We start from the raw sequence: 16,898 nt of genomic DNA, 5'->3' as shown, positions 1-16,898 counted from the left end.
AGGCCGTTTTTAATGTGTAAAGTGAGGGGAGGGGGGACCAGTTTCCCCGAGAGGAAACTAGACAGTGACAATTGGTGTGAAGGGTTTCCCCTACATTGACCAAAACTGATTGATCAAGAGCAATGGTCTGATATGTGGGGTTGCCCCCACATATAACTTTGATTGCAGCATCTGCCGGAACAGATGGTATTTATTTGCTCCCCCACCGAGCAAATTAGGCACAAGGCCGATTTTTAAAGTGAGGAGTGAAGGGGAAATGGGGACCAACTCCCCGGGGAGTAGGGGAGCTGGATAGTGACAATTGGTATGAAGGGTTGCCCCTACATTGACCAAGGTCTTATATGTGGAGTCGCCCCCACATATGGTCTTTGCTTGCAGTATCTGCCGGAACAGATACTACACTTTGATAACAGAAAAAAATATCTTTTTCTGTTTATTTAAAAAGAAAATACAACTTTGTTACATATGGGTCGTGGAATTGCATTCATCTGCAAAAAATCTAACTAATTTGCATATTCTTTTAAACATTTATTTTAATTAATTCCCTCTTAGATTTTTCGGTTTTCCTATGGGATGATCATCTTTAGTTAACTATTACGTGTCATTATATTCATGCAGATATTCTACATGATCTATACTTGCAGAATAGTTGCGTAAAAAGGTTATAGTAAACACAAACCTCTTTCTATATATATTTTTACGTATGCGTATATTTATATTTTTGTTTTAAAAAAATGCTGTCTACCAAACTCCCCTGTTAGTTTTTTGATCTACAGACATGAAACGTAATATATAGGGTATTCAAACCGATGCGAAACTTTATATTTGGGTTTTAGCCTGGGAAAATCTGTGCAAAAGTGAACATTAAAAAAGAAATGGAATTTGCCAGGTAAAGGTTGAACGACGGCATTACGAATATGCATGCGTAACATAATAGCTATTGGTTCATATTTTAATTTTTAGCCTTGCAGCAAACATGTCTTGATAGCTCAGGCATTAATGTCAAAGGAAAAAGTAAATCGTAAGCTAAATGTTTTGGTTTGATTCACGGTGCTGGCGCATGAGTCATTTTAAAATTTTTTTTAAAAAATCATTACTATTGGGAAATCCTGGAGTAGAGGACCCTGCTAAGAAGTTCCTGATTGGGTCTTACATTTCTTAGAATGGACTCTGTGTGTGTGTAATTGTAAACATAAGTTTTAAATTTATACGTTTTTGTTCTTTTATAGATTCATACTTTGCAAAACACTGATGTTGAAACAGATGAAAAAGTTGAACATTTGAGCCATTTTGTTGGTGTTTCATATATGTCTTTTGCAGGTGAGTTTTATTTTTATTTTTATTTTTAATCAATGTTTTTTTTGTATCATACAGACATACACACATGAGACGACATTGAAACACAGAATCATCCTGGGTTGAGCGGCTTTCCAAAAACACAGCACCATTTAAAAACCAGAAAGAGTACCAATAACTTAAAGTAAAAGTTTATTTATGTCCTCGCAGTAGTTTTACATGGCCTTAATTCTATCTAATCTAACCAATCGTATTAAGGCGTTTCAAAATCATATAATGTGTTTCATTATGAGACATCACCTGATTGAAAAAAAAAAAATATCCACCCTTCGTCAAACTACTTCCTACCTCCTCTATTTGATAAAATCTAAAGTAAAACTTTAAAACTTTTTGGTCATGTCAAATGATTAACCACTGGCCTGTGAAAGTTATGCTTTGAGGGTACGTTAGAAGGCAAAAGAGGCACAGGAAAGTCAAAGAGAAGATGGAGAGAAAATGTTTTTGATTGGACATTTTTCAACAGTTTGGCGTCCATCAACCAACTTGCTCTGGATCAGAAGGAATGGTTAAAAATAAGTTATGTAGCTTCACAATCCACACCAAGTGGAAGATATGACACACACACACACACATATATGGCATGATCATGTTAGCACTGATTCTTGTTAAGATTTTGCAGTTCTTGTGATCCAACATTGTCATTTCCTTTACTAGAATACATATGCAACTGGGAACCGCTTGGGAATTTGATATTCCCTTGACAATTGCTCCGTTGGAGAAATCTGGTTCAACCCATCTAGAGTGAATATCGCAGGCATACATACATACATATATGCACATATATGAATGTCATTCCAAAAATAAAACCTATTTTTTTTAACTCAAGAAATTGAAGAGCTACGAAGACGGGACTGGTACAATTAAAACTTGCAACCTTTTGTGCTCCAGAATTTATGTTTCTGCAGCGTCACCAACGCTCTCAACTTTTGCTAGGAACTGAATGATGCATTTTTGCTTCTGCTGCATGTCTATGGCAGAGATTGCTTTCTTAGAGTCTCACACCATCAATATCTGCAACAGAGAGATGAAACTTTCAGGTCGTGAATGCATAATTTCAATTTGTAATCCTCTCTGATCTATTTTGGCGGGATAAAAAGTAGGAGGCATTACTTTTGGAACGTTTCTCAAATATATATATATATATATATATATATATATATATATATATATAGCTGTTAAAAAAGGAAGATTGAGTTTTTTTGTATCCATAGTAAAAAGAAGGACGGAGGTAGAACATTTAATGGAGGTTAAAAAAAAAAAAAAAATAATGGGGTGGAGTCAGCCAACCGGGTTTTGCCCTCACTTTTCAAAGCTGAATCGAGGTAGTGTTTTTTTTTTTTTTTTTTTTTTTTTTTGTGAAACTAATTCAACTGGGGGAATGACTAAAATAAAATCCAATTCTCGGGGGGGGGGGATGGGGGGAACGATTAAAATAAATCTATCATTATGATAATTATACAATGGAGAGAAAATGTCTGAGACTAATCACGTCCAGACTCAAGACAATCTCTTTGCTTAAAGAGAGATCTCCTTAAACGAAAGTGAATAGTCTGTTTATATATTTATTTATGTATATATATATATATATATATATATATATATATATATATATATATATATATATATATATTTGAACTCTTTACGTCTTATTGTTTTATTCCAAAATTCATAACGACCGATAATTAGTATATGCGCTAATCTTGTACACACAAACATATAAATATATCAAACTTTATGTTTATGATCTTGAGTAAGTCGCACTCACCTTTTCATTTAAAAATTCTAGAAACTATTTTTATTAAGTCTTTGAGACCTTCTCTTTGCAAGCAAAAAGAAAATCTTTTAGGATTTAGTTTAGTCTCTATGTAATTTTTCCCCCGTTTATTTTCTGTTCCCCCCCCCCCCCCATATTCATGACTTTTTTTTTTTTTTCTTTTAAATCGTATTTTCCTCGATTTAGCTCTGTTGAGCGAGGAACGAAACCTGGTTAGCTAACTTTTATTTTTTAAAATCATTATGTTATTTAATTCTGTACCCCCCCCAAATATATATATATATATATATATATATATATATATATATATATATATACACACACACAGGGTGACCCCCCCCCCCAAACGGGCCTCAACTCTAATTAGACCCCGTTTCTTAGTATTTTGTCCGAATGAAATCAAACTTTGGTCATAACTAGTTTATTATATTCAAAACATCACATCAAAACACAAGGGTCTTTGGCCTTTTTTTCTCCATTCTACAGCATATGTTCTAGATGGCCTCCATTTGGCTTTTGTTTTTTTTTTTTGGGGGGGGGGTCACCCTGTATATATATATATATATATATATATATATATATATATATATATATAACAGTGTTTCATGGTAAACAACTGATGATCCCTTTAAAAATAAATTATTGGTATAGTAAATTCGAGAGCGAGTTGATGCAGTGATTGCAGGTGATTAAATGACTTACTGACTAGGTGGTTTTCTAACGAATGATAAAAAATATTTTTTTGTATAGTTTTAAAGGTTAAAAACTTCCAAGACTATATATATATATATATATTTAAAGAAAAAGTAATTTCGATTCTCAAAGTATTATATCTGACAAATCGATATTTGATTCTACCTAGCAATTTCTTGCCTTTTATTCTTGCACAATTATCTTTAAACTAAAAAACAAAAATATAATTAGCTTCAGTTTCTTTTTTAAATATTTATTATAATTAGAGATTCTGTTTGAATAAAGGCATCTTTTCATTAATGACCAAAACTGCATCAGCCATTTACAGAATTAATAAAAAGAAATTGCTACATTACTATATTATTTTAGAATACACTAGTAGGGTGATCTGATGTTGCCTGGGATGGAATGATGATCGACGAATGTTTCCAATCGAAATTGATGAAATCGCCCATTTTTCAATCAAGTCAACTGGTTGCGTGCTCTAGTTGGAGACTTATCGTGGTGCACGGGCGGAAACTCACATGCCTCTCGCAGTGATTTAGTTCACAGTATATTGTAGTCTACATTGCACTGTAGAGAATCTACTGTTGATTTTATAAAATTATTTTTTTTATAGATAATGGCTTGGATTAAAGTTTAAACTGCAAAAGTTAAGTATCATTCTCCAGTTGTGTTCTAAACGGAAACATTCATTTCTTACGCACCCCTGTCATATCTAAGAATCTACTGTTGATTTTATATGCCTGGCCTTACTGCTTGTGCAGTGATAATGGCATATTTTCAGGATAGTATATAACCTGCAAATATTGAGCTGTGAAACAGCGAAACAGTATTGTATGTGGATGACTATAATGCTCCTCATCTTGAGTTAAGCATATGGAGAAGTGATATACGAATTACCATTAGCGTATAAAGCAATGCTCTTTGTGTAAAACAAATCGAGCTTAGGTATTTCGGACGATGTCAAAACATCGTTAAACTCACAATTCGATCAGCAGACACCGATAGCGTAGTGGTTAGGAACCTTGACTGTCATACAGGCAGTCGGGTTTCAATCCTGGCTTGAGGCAGTTGCCTGTCTAGCCGCACTGATGAGCTGTGAAACAGCGAAACAGTACTGTATGTGGATGACTATATATATATATATATATATATATATATATATATAATGATATGAAAACTATATAAATTTTTATATATTTACGCACACACGCTTTGTTTTGTTTTTTTTGTTTTTTTTTTTTTCAGTTTGGCTTTTTCGTTTGTGAAAATTTGGTTATATATATATAGGGCGCTTTTACAGAAAGGGGCAAAATTTCGGAAATCGTAAAACTGAATTTCATATGTAAACAATGATATCTACGTATTCCTCATATTTTTTAGATGATTATATCCAAAAATTACGAAAATCGATAAGGTAGAAAGTTATTTATTAAAGAAAATAAAAAAAATAGAATTTGATGAAAACGTTTGTAAGACACAGGAGATATATATATATTATTCCTTAATTGGAATTCATGTTTGAGATGAGCATTATATATCAATTTATTTTTATTTCGGACTATTAGTCTCATCTTTATTAGTTGTTGTTTTTTGATCTTTTATTGGTCTTTGTTTATTCACAACGTTTCGGCCAACTATTCCTCTGGCCTTCGTCAGGTAGCCGCGACAGATAGGAACTTCGAATCTCCTAACTGCATTCTCAGCCATCACTGCCATCCGTAGTTGTTGTCGTCTCACCACGTTTTGACCAATTAACCTCTGGCACGCTTTTGGGTGGGATTGAAACCGCTATCTTCAGACAATGTTCATCTGGAACTGTAGAGATTCAACGTCTCTATCAACTGCGCCACGGGCCCCGAAGGGCGATCAAGGTTGGATTCTTTGATCTTATAAATACACGTTTATTTATTATCTGACGACAACAACTACGGATGGCAGTGATAGCTGAGAATGCAGTTAGGAGATTCGAAGTTCCTATCCGTCGCGGTTACCACCTGACGAAAGCCAGAGGAATAGTTGTCTGAAACGTTGTGAATAAACAAAAATCAATAAAAGATCAAAAAACAACAACTAATAAAGATGAGACTAATAGTCCGTAATAAAAATAAATTAAGACACAGGAGAGTTCAAAAGGGAGGTAATTTTCCGTTTCGATTTAAGCAAGATGCCAGCAATTTTTCACATGCTACCATGATTAAAGTCGTTTTTTTTTTTTTTAATAATTCAGTAATATTCAGGTAATTTCGACTGCATAATTTGGAAGCTACCATTGTAACTTTTTAGAATTGACAAAAAAAAATCTGAAAATTCCATTTATCGGCGACAAAATTTCGTCCCAATAGTGTAGAAGGGCCATATATATATATATATATATATATATATATATATACATATATGCTTTATTTTTGTTTTCTTTGTCTATTTCAGCTTATCTAACCAGGATGGAGTTAAAAAGTGAGAATTTGCCTTTAAGGTATTTTACTGTTGGAAAAAGTTATCGACCAGGTAAGAGAATTACTAAATTAAAATTTTTAAATATTTTCTGTCAATCTTTTTTTTTTTTTTTTTAAATGTTTTTTTTATTACATTTTCACCCCAAACAAGGCATATTGCCACTTTGTTGTAGGGGGCTACTATCAAAGACCTAAGTTCCAAGGGCACTATATAGGGAGTTTAGCAGCAAGATGTCTGTTTACATTACACTTGAACTTCTGCATGTCAGTACAGTTGGGGAAGCAGGAAACCGGGAGAGAATTCCAAAGTCTTGCAGTTCTGGGGAAGAAGCTATTAGAGTAAAAGGCTTTCTTGCATTTAGGGATCTCAACTGTGTAGGGGTGGGACTTTGCTGCTTATTGGGTTTGTTGGAGGTATTTTTGTCGAGGGGTACAAGGGCTTGTAATGGAAAAAGTGGAAGAACTATTAAAACATTGTACACAGTCAGAGAAAATGTTGATATTTCTTTTGGTTTTTTTTAAATCAGAAAGTATCAGGGAAGTTTATGCATCTATTAGCAAAATCAGAACATTTTGAAGTATCGGTATAAAAATTTCCGATGCTAAAAACGATTCTTTTACTTATCTTTTTTTTTTTTCAATTTTGTTTAAAATAAAATCTTTCACTGCTGATAGCAATAAAATACTAAATATTTATCGATTTTTAAACTACCAGTAAAGCTAAAAGCTAGAGATAACCACCAATAAGTGTGTTTTTTGCATTTGAGAAAATATCTGCACATTTCATATATGTTTTTATGGTAATCGGGGGGGGGGGGAACTTTTATAGTTAAATATTTAGAGATTTATAAAAAAATCACAATCGGTAATTGTATCGGAATTGGGAAACATATTGAAATCGTCCCATCACTGATATCTATATATAAAGGTGAGTTTTTTTCTTGTGCTGACATTGATATTAAAGCCCTACTTTTTCTATTCAAAAATTATTAAAACAAACTTAATATACTCAGTCATGGATATGCAAGAGACTTCATAAAGGTGAAGTAATTTGCTTATTCCTTTGAAAAACAAACTTTAATCAATTAACTATTCATTTTTTATGGTTTCTTATTGGGTTCATTTAACCGCTATGCTCAGTTCTATTTATGCATAGTTTCTACATTATGCATAATTGCATAGCATTTAGGATAAAAAGTTCTATCAAATGCACGTGTGTGTGTGTGTGTGTGTGTGTGTATATATAAATATATATAATATATATAAAAGCGAAAATGTATGTATGTTCGCTTTTTGTGTATGTCTGTGAAATTTTTTTTTCGCTGGACTTCTTAAAATTTCCTTCTTAAAATTTTTATATGCTGTCTAAATGATAATATCTAAGAGTTACGAATGGGGGTCGCGTGTGTATCTAATTTTCCCGACTTTCATGCGCTATTTTTTCCAGATTTTTAGATCGCTGCGGGTATCTTTCGCTTTTCAGTATAAAAAAGCGAAACTGGATTCGAATTGGCAGTTCCCGGTGGTCTCCGGAAAGCGATGTAAACGTTTGGTCAGTGTCGATTTTTTAACATCATATCAAACAATTGCTTTCGTCTGGAAATTCCCCTAATAACGGGGAGCTGGTTTTCCCCAAAGTTGGGTAAAAACAAACAAACCAAGTTATTGACCTCATTAAAAACTGTCCCGCAGAAAATGTTAACTGCTGACTAGCTATTGTTTACATCATCATAACGCTTGCAGAAAATGTTAACTCCACGATTTCCACTTGACCTCATTAAGCCATTAGGTGCGGGTACCTGTCAATTCTCTTCCTACTTAAATAAATTCAAACGTCTTTCAGTAACTCTTTCTTGCTGGCCGATTGGTTAACGTGTCATGTTTTTTTCGCATTTTATTTTCCACCTTCACCTCAGGACTTCGGGTTCGATCCTACCTACATACCAAAACTCCCCCCACCCCCACCGTGCTTCTCACTCGGGCAACGCCGGGTACGCCCACTAGTATATATATATATATATATATATATATATATATATATATATATATATAAATTATACAACATGAAATTAATATTACAAAATAAAAAATTCTTGAGGCGTCATATATTAGAACCCTTCAAACCACTATAAATGATACTGCATTCGAGAAAAGCTGTAACTTTCTAAAATGTCTTGCGTAGTTCGTATTGGATGGACATTGTTAACGGTGTCCACGAACTTGCTGATTTTAATACTCAAATTTTTAATTGACCTATATTTTTAATCGACTTTTCATCAACTATATATTTTAACTTATCGCCGTTTACTGTATATTTTAGTTTTCACTTTTAATTCTCATTTTCGCTCCTTCGGACTTTTACTTCAACACCTGATGATGATTCGTGGACGAATCGAAAGCGCTTGTGACAGCAACAACTATGGATTTTATTAGTATTTTTGATTTTGATACAAAAGAGATTATACAGAAAATCGAAAAATTAAAAAAAATAATCCTAAAGCAAAGTGTCTCCGTTGCATTTAATAATATTTGCTTGAATATATATACATATATATATATATATATATATATATATATATATATATATAAATAAAGTGACTTTGTCTTTGTGTGTGCAGAAAGTCTCTACCAAATTACTCTCTGAACTTTTTGTTTCCAGGCTTGAAACTTGATATATAGGGGATTTGAACCTGTGGAACAATTTCGATTTTGTTCTTAGCCTGTAAAAATATTTGCTAAGAGGTCAAAAATGAAAAGAAGAAAGAGAATAAAAATAAAAAAGAAGTTGAATAAATCTTTTACTCATGCTGTTAATTTTGCGCATGTGCAAAATGAAACATTCTTACCTTGAAGTCGCTTAATTTTTAACTCTTCATATCTATCTCTCTTTGGTAGATGATAGTGATACTGGAGCAATAAATAATGAATTTGGTTTCGATTCTAATGGATATTTTTTTTTATAACTTTCGAATTCATTATTAATTATTATATACTAGCGGGGGTACCCGGTGTTGGCCGGTTGTTTGGAGGTGTGTGTGTAATTGGGGGGGGGTAAAGTAAAGAATAAGCGAAGTAATAACCCTGTTTAAATATTTAAAAAAAAACGATGTCAAACTTTAAAAAATCGGCAAAACCAAAACAAAAAAAAAAAAACAGTGAACAAACGTAAAACTTCTTTAAAAAAGAAATCGGAAAAACAAAAAACTTAAATCAAGGAAAAAATGAGTGATGTGTTTGGAAAAACAAAAAAACACAGCGAAAAGCGAAAAAAAATGGCATAAATAACCCTTCGATTCGGTTAACTCCATGGTGCATTTCACCCAGTAGAATTAAAATTTCATTCCAGTTTTTTTAAGCAACTACGAAGTGAAGAAAACCCAAGCTGGTGTTCCTTCCTAAGTGTCTCTTGTGGACGATCCCGCAACGGTGTTAAGTGGTGTCGGGGGAAGGAGGAATTTATTAGAGAGAAAAGATTTTATCACTTCCATTGATCTTAACCGATTTTGGCCGTGAACTCTCAGCAGATAGAATATAGGAATCTACGATTATTGAGGATTGGATAGGTAATAGACCTATAATACACCTCAGATATTGTGCTGCAGTTTGTGCATATTACATTTGCATGAAATGTCTTGATTTTTCATCCTATTAAGGTCAAAATCAGAGGGGGGAAAAATGAATTCATTTTATATATATATATATATATATATATATATATATATAGGGATTGGATGATAATCAATAGAGAATTGGCTCTATAATAAATATGAAATCTACATAAATTAAAATATAATATTTAAGCATATTTTATGAACAGGCAACGTCGGGCAGCCTGCTAGTATATATATATATATATATATATATATTATTATTATTATTATTATTAAATATTATTTTACGTGCATACTTTTATGCACATAAAATAATACCTAATAAATAAATAAATACGTCCTATAAAAAATAAGGGCAATCCATTCATATAGATATAAGGTAGCGGAAAAAAATAAAAATAACGTTTTGAAATTATTAATATCGTTAGAAAATGCCACCAACAAATCTTAACCTTTATATATATATATATATGAATAACAAAAGCTTATAGCTCTTATAAACCACTAAGGTAGCAAAAAAAAAAATAAAAATAACAGCTTTTTGAAGTTAATATTGAAAAAAAATGCCACCAACAAATCTTAACCTTTATATATATATATATATATATATATATATATATATATATGAATAACAACCGCTTATAGCTCTTATAAACCGCTAAGGTAGCAAAAAAAAATAAAAATAACAGCTTTTCGAAGTTGTTAATATTGAAAAAAAAAATGCCAACAACAAATCTTATATTTGGACACTGTTTTATCATTGTAATGTCACATACCCACCTTAGCAGCAGCCAAATAGTGTAATGGTTAGAAGCATTAACTGTTGCTTATGTGGTTGAGTTTCAATCCGAGTCTAGCCACACTGAAGAGCTGTGATACAGCGAAACAGTCTGCCTGTGGATGACTGTATATAGGGCGACACATAACTCGTGTATTCCAATAATTGAGCATCCATTTTCCCGTTCAATTATCTTCACTCTTTATTCATGTTTAAATTTCTGAGAATTGATTTTATAAATTTAAAAGTCAAAATTAATTCAAGAGAAGAAAATCAATTTAAAAATAGTGACTTGTGTGCCACCTGTTAAGGTTGGAGAAATCAATAGTAGAAAAATAAATTATTCAGGAAAAAATATAAAAATGTCACCTTTTTCTCACTGCAAAAGAAAGAAATAGCCAGGCCGTGTTTATAATTGACAAAAAATGCGCCCCTCTCGCTACTACGAGGAGCGTGATGATACAATAATGTTTATAAATGTCTTTAACAAAAAATTTGCTAACACCGATTTGTCTGACTTATGACCCCCCAAACAAAACGAAAACAAAAAAAACAGATTCATATTTTGGTAAGCAGCGGGTGGGGGATGGAGAGAGCACAAAGAACTGCAACAGAATTTTCAAAACCAGACACTATCTACACCTGTGACATCTGGAACAGTCAGTCACAACAAATGCTGCAATTTGGCAGGGGAATAATCAGAAACATAAAACATTATTGTTTTGTGAGAAATTCTCTGTGTGTGTGTTTTTTAATCTGTCATTAGCTTTCATTGTTGTGATGATTAAATAGCTCATACATACATATATATATATATATATATATATATATATATATATATATATATATATATATATACTAGCAATGGGTGCCCGGCGTTTCCCGGGTGTTTGGAGGTGTATGCTGAGCAAAAAAACAAAAACAAAAAAAAACGGTAATTTTTTTAAACTTTGACCCCTATTATGACCCCTTAAAAGTTATTGTTTTGGGCTCAAATCAAGTTATTAAGTTAGATCCATGTCCAAGGAACCTATATCTAAAATTTAAAGTGTTTAGACCCAAAATTGGCGGAGGAGTTTGGTAGAGTTCTCAAAGGTCAAATCATTGAACTTTGACCCCTTAGCAGCGAAATTTCTGGCCGAAACCCGATCACATCGATTTTCCCAAATCTCAGTACCCTGTAAATCAAATTTCGAGTCTGTAGACTAAAAATTGACAGAATTATTGCGTAGGGAAATGTACACAGACACACACATACACAGACAGACACGTTCACTTTTATTTATTTATTTATATATATATATATATATATATATACACACACACACACATACTAGCAAAGATACCCGCACTTTGCGCAAAACTTTGCTGTACACTCAAATATCCAAATAGACATCAAAGTCCCACCCTTAATATTTGACCTTGACAAAAGTGTGCACTAAGACCATCATGTCAGGTTTGATCATGATTGGTTCAGTGGTTTGGGCTATAGGAGAGTATATATACATTGGCTATGACCTTGACCGTTACCTTGAAAAATGGTGTGCACTTTCCTAGGTGGGGGACCATCATCATACCAGGTTTGGTCATGATCGATCCAGTGCTGTGGGCTGTAGGAGAGTTGTACACACAAACATACACACACGTTGCTACTTTATATATATATTATATATATATATATATATATATAATTATTTTTTACTATAATAATTAAATACCTAAAGACACTAGTGTTTCATCCTTTCAGGAATCTTCAGTGCAGGGTGTCACGATTACTACCAGTCGAAGGATTCGAACCCCGTATCACGAGACATCTCTGGCTCGATTAGCGGAGACCTAATCCATTCGGCTACCATTAACCGCTTGAAATAACGTTGAATTTTAAACATCTTAATTTTAAGTGTTCATTTATGCCAGACAGACAGTGATCTAATCGTTATACGATGATCTACGCATAAGAGCTAAATTGACCGACTTTTAATTCAACTGAAAGTGCTCAACGATAAGAAACGAATTTCTTAAAGGGGCTGTCATAATTATTTTTTACTATAATAATTAAATACCTACAGACACTAGTGTTTCATCCTTTCGGGAATCTTCAGTGCAGGGTGTCACGATTAACACCAGTCGAAGGATTCGAACCCCGTATCACGAGACATCTCTGGCTCGATTAGCGGAGACCTAATCCATTCGGCTATATATATATATACTAGTTACGGGCAATTTAATGGCTGCTTCAGTATGGGGCATGGTTTTGAACGCCGGCTAAGCATACATTTTATTGTGTTTGAAAGATTATAGTTTAAAGTTCTCCAAGAAAAAAACGTGTGTGAAATAAAAAATACATGGAATAATTTTATCTCCAATCTGAAAAACCCTACATTTCACGTAAAAATTCATTTTGACAAAGATCGTGTTTATATTTTTCTTACCCGAAAAATATAAGTTTTCTGGAATTATTTCCAAATTATGTATTAAGTTTAAGTCTTAAGATAATGAGTTAATACAATAAATGTACTTATGCTAAAAAAAAGTAATAATTATCGAAACATATGACACTGGTAGGAACGAGACTTGTTTATCATATAAAAAAAAATCTGGCGTCAAAATTCAAATATGTATGGAAGGACAAATTAGACATAATTTATTTCTTTATTTAACATTATTCCGGCATACCGAGCGACTTTTTTTTTTTTTTTTTTTTTTTGAGTCACAGACTCTCTTCATTTAAAAATGCATAAGAGTAAATTAAATTCATTAATTATACTACTGACAATTTATTCATTGAAAAAGAAAAGTTAGCACCATTATTTATTGATATTAATACAAAATTACAATTGGTTAAGAAAACAATTTATAATTATCGAAAAAAATACACACTAAAAAAATACAAACCTACGTTAAAATTTATCATAATGTTTACGTGAAAATTAAAGTTGACAAACACAAACAGGCGGGTAGTTGAAGAGAGGAGGAGGGTGAGCAAAACAGACTGTTTTTTTTTTGTTTTCTTTTCAAGTCTGTACATCCGTACTTACCGACATGGAACGTTCGTATAATTTTTATCATTTTTTAATTAAATTATTTTTCTATGTTCCTGTTTTTCAATTTATTTTTTTTTTACTTTATTTTCCAAGATTATATGAACATTATCTAAGGTTGATAATTATACGTTCTTGCGTGCAATGGAAATTACGTTAAAAATGTAAGCGTAAAAAAAAAATAGAAATAATTTTTGCAATTATAATTTTTTGTGGAAATATTGAATAAACGTTGTAATATTAAATAAACGTTGTAATTCAATAATAATATTGGTAGTTCGAGAAATTAATTTTTCTTCGAGTTATATCAATTTCGTTAATACGGACTTTAGGTGCTTTTTTCGTAATGTTCCTATAAAAATTATTACGATGGTTTATTTACATAAAAAAACAAAAGTAAATTCTGTTGCGGACCAGGATATAAATACCCTAACTCGCTACAAAAGAAAATAATGAAACAAATGGAATGAAGGAAACAAAACTCAATTGCTGGATAAAATAAACATGTCGTTTATTTTCTGTTAAAATTAAATTGTTTGGGTGTTGTATAATGTTCATTCAGGCGTTCGTCTCTCACTGTTTACTGGTGAAAAGGAAAGTCTATTGTCGTAGAGAGAGAAAGTCAATCCAGTTTGGTGTGCGTCTCTTGCTGTTAGCTGATGAGAAGGAAAGTCTATTGTAGTATAGAGAGAGAGAAAGAAAATGAGAAAAAGTCAATCCAGGCCCTGGAGATAGAAAACGTGTAAGGTGTACGTACAGTCTGTTAACTCTTTCGGGAGGCGGCTGGTTCGTCGAACCTCTCAGCTCGAGAGCTGGTCTGAAAAGGGCTGGAAACAGCTTGTCTCTTGCTTTTATAGTTGTTTCCGGTGGTCTTTTGTGCATGTGTGGATTTCCTTTGAAAGGGGAAGTGACGTTGTCCATGTGTGCGTACATGAGTACACGTTAGCGTGTGTGTGTGTGTGTGTATACACGTGAATGTGAGTGTATATACGCGAACGTGAATATATGTGCGTGTGAGGACGTGCGCGCGTATGTTTGTGTGCGCGTATGTTTGTGTGCGCGTATGTATATGACAAGTAATATAGCTTGAGATGTGAATGCATGTTTTTGTGTGAGACTAGAAAAGGCTCCCACAATTCTTGCGTTTTGTACTTATAACTGAAAACCATAACTTTAGTTAAGGTATTTTTTGTTTAAACAAAACAATACATTTTCATTAAGATTTAAATAAAAATAATTAGTTCATTATATTCCACGATCATTATTTGATAAACACTGAAAATTTCATTAAAATTGGTTTATTTCTTGATTTTTGGTGAATTTAAAAATTCACCAAAAATCAAGAAATAAACCAATTTTAATGAAAAGGGAGGGGTCAAAATGTTTATACATTTTGGGTATCGGCATTCATTTTGCCCGTACCTAATATATACACTATTATATAAAATATGTGTGTGTGTATGAGTTCGTTTCCTAGACACTCAGAAACTGCAGGGCCATTTTTATTTTTAATTTCACACAAAGGTACTTGATGTATCTGGGAGTGTTCTTACATAGGTTTTGTATAAGAATATGTCTGATAAGTATAAAAAAAATTCAGATTAAAGACGGAAGTCCAATTTTTACCAAGGTTAACACTTTTATACAACCCTAACATCACAAGTGCATTTGATAAATTTTATCATTTCACAAGCAGAAAGGCCCAGCCTATAAAATCAACTGTAATTTTTTTGTAAGACAGTGGCGTGTTCGAATCTAATGTTTCTATTTAGGGCACAATTGAACCATGATACTTGATTTACATTTAACTTTAATTCAAATCAACACTTGGTTCTTTTATAAGACAGGGGCGCATTCGAAATGAATGCTTTTGCTTAGAGCACAATTGAACCAAACTTAAATTTAAAAGGGAAGTAATTATTTACAGATAATTTAAAAAAATTAACAATAGATTCTCTCCAGTGCAATGTAGACTACAATGCATTGTGGACTGTCAATGTGGGGAGATATGTGAAGCTTCCTCCCGGTAGACTGCGAGTAGAGATCTCTAACTAATCGATTTAATTAAAAAATGGACAATTTCATTGATTTTGAGGGCAATAAAAGTATGGGAAAGTGAAACATTTGTTGATCCTCATTCCTCAATCTTGGACAGCGTCAGGTCTCCCTTCTAGTAATAAGTGAAATTGTCTGTGTGTGCATTCCCTACCAAACTACTCTGTTAATTTTCAGTCTACAGACTCGAGATTTGTCATAAGAGGTATTGAGATTTGGGAAAATCTTTTAAATTGGTTTTCGGCCAGAAATTTGGCTGTTAAGGGGTCAGAGTTCAACGATTTGACCTTTGAAAACTCTACCAAACTCTTCTGCCAATTTTGGGTCTAAACACTTGAAATTTTAGATGTAGGTTTCTTGGACATGAATCAAACTTTTAATTTGATTTGAACCCAAAACAATAAATTTTAAGGGGTCAGGGTTAGGCAGCTGAGGATCTCCGTTTTCTATTTACAAAATTTTAGTTAAGGTTTTCTCTTTTCATCCTTATGTAGTTAAATTCTGTTTTCATCCTTATGTAGTTAAATTCTGTTTTCATCCTTATGTAGTTAAATTCTGTTTTCATCCTTATGTAGTTAAATTCTGTTTTCATCCTTATGTAGTTAAATTCTGTTTTCATCCTTATGTAGTTAAATTCTGTTTTCATCCTTATGTAGTTAAATTCTCTTTTCATCCTTATGTAGTTAAATTCTGTTTTCATCCTTATGTAGTTAAATTCTGTTTTCATCCTTATGTAGTTAAATTCTGTTTTCATCCTTATGTAGTTAAATTCTGTTTTCATCCTTATGTAGTTAAATTCTGTTTTCATCCTTATGTAGTTAAATTCTGTTTTCATCCTTATGTAGTTAAATTCTGTTTTCATCCTTATGTAGTTAAATTCTGTTTTCATCCTTATGTAGTTAAATTCTGTTTTCATCCTTATGTAGTTAAATTCTGTTTTCATCCTTATGTAGTTAAATTCTGTTTTCATCCTTATGTAGTTAAATTCTGTTTTCATCCTTATGTAGTTAAATTCTGTTTTCATCCTTATGTAGTTAAATTCTGTTTTCATCCTTATGTAGTTAAATTCTGTTTTCATCCTTATGTAGTTAAATTCTGTTTTCATCCTTATGTAGTTAAATTCTGTTTTCA

The 16,898-nt window shown here is 32.4% G+C and overlaps 1 protein-coding gene across 8 annotated transcripts in view; it reads left to right on the top strand.

Moving 5' to 3' along the window:
• The window catches only part of LOC145285901 (serine--tRNA synthetase-like protein Slimp), a 378,960-nt gene that overhangs the window by 265,718 nt on the left and 96,344 nt on the right, over positions 1-16,898 (top strand). For all 8 annotated transcript variants that reach the window (XM_080134374.1, XM_080134369.1, XM_080134372.1 and 5 more), the window contains 2 exons: positions 1,230-1,320; positions 6,257-6,334. In XM_080134374.1, coding sequence (XP_079990500.1) covers positions 1,230-1,320; positions 6,257-6,334 — 169 coding nt within the window. The remainder of the gene's footprint in view (positions 1-1,229; positions 1,321-6,256; positions 6,335-16,898) is intronic.

This window comes from Euprymna scolopes, chromosome 10 (genome assembly GCF_053919585.1).
Source record: "Euprymna scolopes isolate OS-2025 chromosome 10, ASM5391958v1, whole genome shotgun sequence".
NCBI lineage: Eukaryota > Metazoa > Mollusca > Cephalopoda > Sepiida > Sepiolidae > Euprymna > Euprymna scolopes.
Note: the sequence above shows the minus strand (reverse complement) of the source record. Positions and strands in the feature narration are given on the sequence as shown.